The 6725-nt window shown below is 39.3% G+C and overlaps 1 protein-coding gene across 7 annotated transcripts in view; it reads right to left on the bottom strand.

The window, feature by feature from the left end:
• Positions 1 to 6: 6 nt before the first annotated feature.
• The window catches only part of MBTD1 (mbt domain containing 1), a 44246-nt gene continuing 37527 nt past the window's right edge, over positions 7 to 6725 (bottom strand). For 5 of the 7 annotated variants that reach the window (XM_006774207.2, XM_006774206.2, XM_006774209.2 and 2 more), the window contains 2 exons: positions 5788 to 5979; positions 7 to 355 (listed from right to left, as the gene is read on the bottom strand). In XM_006774207.2, the coding sequence (XP_006774270.1) occupies positions 237 to 355; positions 5788 to 5979 (311 nt within the window). In that variant the 3' untranslated portion in view covers positions 7 to 236. The remainder of the gene's footprint in view (positions 356 to 5787; positions 5980 to 6725) is intronic. The other 2 variants (XM_006774210.2, XM_006774211.2) reach the window with 1 other exon arrangement.

Raw genomic sequence — 6725 nt, 5'->3', positions numbered from 1 at the left:
GTGTAAAATATTACAAAATTCTTTCAAAAGCTTCAAATACAACACAAAAATTGTCCATCTTTATAAATTGAAAAATTTCCCCCCACGACTAAAATAGTTTCCCCACGCACCTGAAAAATCTGGAACTGAAATTTTCTGTTTAGCAAAATGTCCCAGTAGAACAGCCCCGCGTACAGCTGGGTGGACTACAATCAGTCCCGTGGAAACTTCCCTCCCACCCTCCGTTCCTGAGCCCCTCAGGGCTCTTGCTTGATGTAGAAGTTGGCAGAGCCATTGCTTTCCGGGTCAGATGCTCCTTGCAGGAAACTGTAGTCCTCTCCATCTATCAACTCCTCCTTCAGCTGCAATGGAGTCACTGCGTGAGAGAGAAAAGGTACGGATGTTACGAAGCCTTTCTGGAACATTCAGACTGCTTTTAATCTTCAGTCCCACCAGCTTTACAGTGAAGTACAAACATTTTAATTTTCAAAATGTATTAGCAGTTAAGGAAAGTTCCAAAATAGAATACTGCATAGTGGACACTGCACAATAAATATCTGCAACAAAATAGTCAAGATGAGAGATCCCTAATTTGACTAGAATAATTAAAATTTTTTTTATGGGTAAGTATTCACTTTTATGTCAATGTCTATACAAACAATGCTCTATTATCTTGCATCGTCCTGAGCTATATTTAAAAACTAACACCACAATAAATATGACTTTAATATAATCTTATTAACTCCAAGGAGTTATTAAAAAGACTCCCGGTGGAAAAAAGATATAAATCTGATATACAAATACAAAGTATTACCTATAATATAAATAGAATGTAAAGTATATAATAACATACTAATAAAATAAATAAACTGATTATTAGGTAAAATAAAAAATTTATTGACATCAGCAATTTGAAAATAATTGGTGCAAAATGGCTAACATTACCAATGGGATCACTTAATAGCAGTATTGCCTACCTGAGTTCTCATCTGATGATTTGCTTTTTAATGAAAAACAAAACCAAAAACAAAACAACCAACCGTATAGGCAGTCCTCAATTTACAAATAGGTCACGTTCTAATTGGTCTTTATTTTTATGGAGAATTATTTTTCAGTTTCCAGTATTTTCAGTGGAGTTTAGATTTCTAGATAGCCACTCAAATCATGCTAGTCAGAATTTCTAGTGACAGAAAGGCTCTTTCTATTACATGGGCAAGGATGAAGACAAAAAAAATTTTCCTTGCTGGGTCCAGCACTGGTCTTTTTTTTACAGAGAGGAAGGGAGAGGGATAGAGTTAGAAACATCAATGAGAGAGAAACATCGATCAGCTGCCTCCTGCACACTCCCCACTGGGGATATTCCCGCAACCAAGATACATGCCCTTGACCGGAATCGAACCTGGGACCCTTGAGTCCGCAGGCTGATGCTCTATCCACTGAGCCAAACCGGTTAGGGCATGGTCTTTTTTTAAAATAAAACATTTTTTACAGACCCAGTCCTGGGTCATTAAAATATTTTTTATGTGCCCAGACTGGGAATGAACCAGCAAGCTTTTGGTGCACATGCCGTTGCCCACCCAACTGAGCCACACCAGACAGGGTCCAGCACTGGTCTTATGCAAAAATTAGCTAACTATGGGATTTTGCTAACTCTTTTTATAAGCCCCTCAATTTAAATGGCTGTCCCTTCGCATAATTACTCAGTAACTTCTGACTGTTCTAATTCCTTTCCCTGAGAGCTACCCCTACTTCCTACAGAACTCGTTCCTTCCAAAAAATCACTTTCCCACATTTTAAATAAAAATGACCCCAGTCCTGGCCGGGTGGCTCAGCTGGCTGAAGCATCGTCCCATACATCCAAAGGTGAAGGTTCAGTTCCTGGTCAGGGCACATACCCAGGTTGGGGATTCGATTCCCAGTTAGGGTTCGTATGGGAGGCAGGCCAGATGATGTCTCTCTCTCTCTTACCCTTCCTCTCTCTAAAAAGAAAAAAAGATCTCAGCGAGGTGTTAAAAGTAAGTCTTAATAACAGCCAACCTTCAAGAGTTGTGTTCAGGTTTCTTAAAAAGTTATTGTTGAACCAAAACTGAGTTGGTCAAGTTTCAAAGAATTTCAAGAACAGGTGATCTTGTATAACATACTCACTGGAACCTAATCCATGGTGAGCAATGCTAAGTTTCTTCGCCCAGATCTGCTAATCAGAGGCAACAAACTGCTTTCCCCATCTTACCTGTGTCCCTTGGTTCATTTTATTCAAATGTGTTTGTGGATTCTCTCTTCTCCTGACCTCTCCTCTGCCAATACCGCACTAGCTTAATCACTATGACTTCATGGTTTATTTTAATATCAAATAAGCCCCTTGTATTAACATAATTTATTTAAAATTTGTATTTTATTACTCTCCCACATTGATTCTTCCAGATGAACTGCACTGTCATATGTGAAATACATGGAAAAATGACCAACTGGGACACTAACGGAAATGTGTTAAATCTCTAATTTAGTTAGAATGAATCCATACAGTATTAACTTTTCCATCCAGAAAAAGGGAATGTTTCTCCTCTTATCCAACTCTTCCATATCCTTTAGTAAAGCATTTATTTTCTTAATGTGGGTCTTGACATTTCTTATTAAGATTCTTAAGTTTTACATTGGGGTGGGGTTTTGTTAAAGCCGTTCTAACAGCAGAGTGACTAAACCCAGAATCAGGCCAGGGCTCTGACCACAGCCACCGAGGCCTGCCCTTCTTCACTGGTCATCGTGACGCAGGCTGGTCCCAGGATGTCTCCCTTGGTTCATTTTAAATTTGATTATTTTGAAACCAAGAGATTTCACACAAAACCCTGGCAACATGAGACCAGCACTGGGAAGGGCTCTGTGCAGTGGGGGCGGCTGGCTGCTGCTACCTTGGCAGCACCGGCAGTACAAGGCTCCCACACCCGCGTCACCATGTCGGGCTCACGGAGGAAACCTGCTTGCTTTCTGCAGGCACAGGCTCACAGAAAAGGAAAAAAGTGCTCTGTATCCTCCATTGTGGATCTTTTCATCACAATTGGAGGGGATGCGTATATATAGAATGTAAAGTGGGAACTGCTTACACAGAAAAAACAGTTGATTTATGAGGAGAATGAGGGCTCTGTTTAGATGAGTAGTAAGCCAACTAAGTTTTCATAGGGGAGTAAACAGTGTATGCATAGAAAAATACCATGTCTTGATTTTAGTTACAAAAGATTAGTTTCAAAAATAATGGTCTTTGATATCTTATTTAATAATTAAAAGAATAACTGTTACAGAGATGCCAATTCATCTTATTTTACTTTGTTACTTGTTTCTGTAATGATGTTAAAAAACTCAATAGCCCAAAGACAGAAAAGTGAATACACTATACCCTAATAATAGCAAAACAAATACCAATCAGACTGTTGAAAGGTAAAGCAAACAAGACTATACAGTTTTCCTTTCTTTAAAAAAGTACTTAATAAAAATGCTTTTATGAAGAATAGCAAGTATATATCCTTTAAATCTAACCAACATGCATTAATTGTTAAGGACATCTGAACAATACCATGAAAATAAACACACAAAAAGAAAAAAAAAACAACCCCAAGTTTCATTAAAGGTGCAGTACCCACAATAAAAGGTTGATTAAAACAGTATCTTGTTATATGATGATCAGATGGCTAAATGAATGAAAAAGAATTAACGTGCTTCAAGACCAAACATGTTCCATTCAAACAGATGTTGATTTTTTAAATGCAAGAAAGGTAAATTGAGATTCTAAAGCACATCCTGAAACTATGTGCATTTATTATTAACAACAAATTTCTGGATTACGCTTCTACTCATGTTAAAATATGGAAACAATATGCTTAAAAAAAAGTAACTCAAGATAAAGGTGAAACATTCACTCAGATGTGGAATGTTCTAATGCAGTGTTTGTTTTCATGGAACCTAAAATAAAGCCTGCCTGGTATCTTCACACTCATCATTTCTCCTTTCCAGGTCTTATTCTCAATGAAGGATGGATGAAATAAAATAGATCCCGTGGCTACCTTTCACTTTCTACACAAATGCACTTTCCTTAGCTCTGTTTAAAGGAGTCACTTTGCTGACTCTCGTCATTAACACATTTCAGGAGACACGCGAATGGGAATCACATTTTTCTAGCAAGAAGCCCGTAGATACAATAAACTCAACAGCTAATCAACCGCCGCTCTGACACAGTCTAGACACGGTAGTCCTGTTTCACCAGAGTAAGGCCACAGGGGTCCCACAGATGTACTCCTGCTCAGAGGGCACTACAGACACAGGTGGGAGAAGGAAACCACTGAGGCCTGGGTTCCCACCACAGGCATCTAGCTAAGTGCCTGGGTTTTGCCAATCCCAGAAGTCAAGTTTCATTTTACACGAACCAGTCACCGCTCACAAAACGTGACACCCATCTTCAAAATCAGTCTAATTCCTAAAGACAATACAACTAAAGTCCAATAAAAATTCAAATACATCCAGAGCTCACAATATCTATAATTACATACGTTGAAGGCGATTTCATATGTAACAAGTACAAAAAGATACAATTAAAGAGACAAACAAGAAAGAAAATGGTAATGTTCTTTAGATAGACTTTGAAGTTTCTTCCGTTAAAGAGTAGATAAATTTGGGTTTGCAGTCCTAATCTATTACATATATATACATATATGTGTGTAATTTCCTCTAGCTATAAGGACATCAGAGAAAACAGACTGGGAAGGATCAAGATGACCTAATAATGCCGTTAGGCAAAAACTAAAGAACACATCTTAAAATGGCAAAAAAAAAAAAAGGCTGATAACTTGAGGTGCAAAAATATTACCAACCAACCAACCAACCAACCAACCAACCAACCAATCAAATAAATAAATTAGCAAACAGAGGAGTGAGAAGAAAGCAGGTATCAGTCCCACCTTAGTTTTCAATGCACAAAAGGCGTTTTAAGCCATGCGGGTCAGGTAAAACCACCTGCTTTAAAGCAACAGTTAGGATGTGGCAGAAGATATGCCAAGGCGGACACGGCTGTGGTTCTCAGCCATCTGACCTGTGCTCATATTCACTATAGTTCATCCCACGCAAATGCAGTCTGTCGGAGTGCAAAACCTTCTGTAGTCTTCCTAACAACCTATCAACTCAGCCTAACCAATTAAACTCAAATGAAATACAACTCAATTATTATATGTAAGTAAACATGAAATTATGAAAACAAATTTCACTAAAATTCAACACCAAAATTAGTTGGGTACTGTATTTCCAAGTCCATGTTACTTCAACTAAAGATTGTGGTAAATGTTATCACCAGAACCAAGATTACACTGAAACACAAAATACATCCTTTCTAATGAATGAGATGCCATGGAATGCTATGATCAAAGCCTCATCTTTGGATGTGATTAATCAGATAGATCCCTAACGGCACATTTCTCTCCCCCGCCCCCGTCAAGTCAAATAGAACTCTGTAAGGCAAATGTTCAACTATTCCAATGAAACCATGAACTAATCCAAGTTGCCTAACCATTCCATAAACTGAAAGTATAACTTTACCCTAATTTAAAGCTCAGAAATGGTTTATAACAAGATAAAAAACCTTCTTTCCCTGATGACTCATCTTTCACTAGGAGTGACGTGACTATCGAGGAGGACTAGTGACAATGAAGTTTTCAGTGGAAAGAAACGAAAAACTTAATGAGTCCGCACCTGGCATGCCAGACCTCGTCTCCCACCACCCTGCCCAGACCTGGCCCTCTGCAGTACCTGAGGTGTGAGGCCACTAGTTACCTGTTTTGAGGCTGGGACTGAACTCTTGGCTAGTGCTGGGAGGTGGGAAGGCCTCCAGGGCTGTCTGTGCTGGCAGGGTTCGATATGGAGGAGGAGTCAACTCTTCGTCACCAGAGAAGCTCCTCCGCACCCCACCTGTCATGGGCAGGCTCGACAAACTGACAGGCTTCTTCCCAATTGGCATCTTCCTCTCTAAATATCAAGTCAAACTAAAGTAAGCTTTTACTTACATGCCGGGCAAGAAAAGTGCATTATATAACTAGGAAAAGTCTTGCTGCATAGGATTCTCTGAAAAGAGAACCAACTATGCAAGATTTGTATTTCTAAAAATAAGGAGAGTGTGTGTGTTGGGGGCAGATAATGGGAGAGGGTATATCTAGACTTTGAGAGTCTGGTGATCCTGGTTCCCGACTCTCAAATAAATTTAAAACAGAAGAAAGCAAAATGAACTAGAGAGAGCATTACTAGTATGGAAAATGGCTAATTTCCTTCACAAAAATGTTAGCTTGAGAGGAGTTGAAAATTCTACGCAAGAGAGAGAGGGTTTAGCCTGGCTGAGTAGCTCAGTTGGTTAGTGTCGTAGTTCCGATATACCAAGTTTGTGGGTTTGATAATCCGTCAGGGCACATACAAGAATCAACCGATGAATGCATACATAAGTGGAACAAGAAATTGATGTTTGTTTCTCTTTCTCCTTTCCTCTCTAAAAATCAATAAACAAAGTTTTATAAGCCCGACTACCCTGGCTCAGTGGTTGAGTGTGTTGACCCACGCACAGGAGGTCACAGGTTTGATTCCTGGTCAGGGAACATGCCAGGGTGTGGGCTGGATCCCCAGCAAGGGGTGCACAAAAGGCAGCTGATTGATGTTGATGTTTCTCTCTCATCAATGTTTCTATCTCTCCCTCCCTCTTTCTAAAAATCAATAAAACTTACAAT

The sequence above is a fragment of the Myotis davidii genome, unplaced genomic scaffold (assembly GCF_000327345.1).
Source record: "Myotis davidii unplaced genomic scaffold, ASM32734v1 scaffold327, whole genome shotgun sequence".
NCBI lineage: Eukaryota > Metazoa > Chordata > Mammalia > Chiroptera > Vespertilionidae > Myotis > Myotis davidii.
Note: the sequence above shows the minus strand (reverse complement) of the source record. Positions and strands in the feature narration are given on the sequence as shown.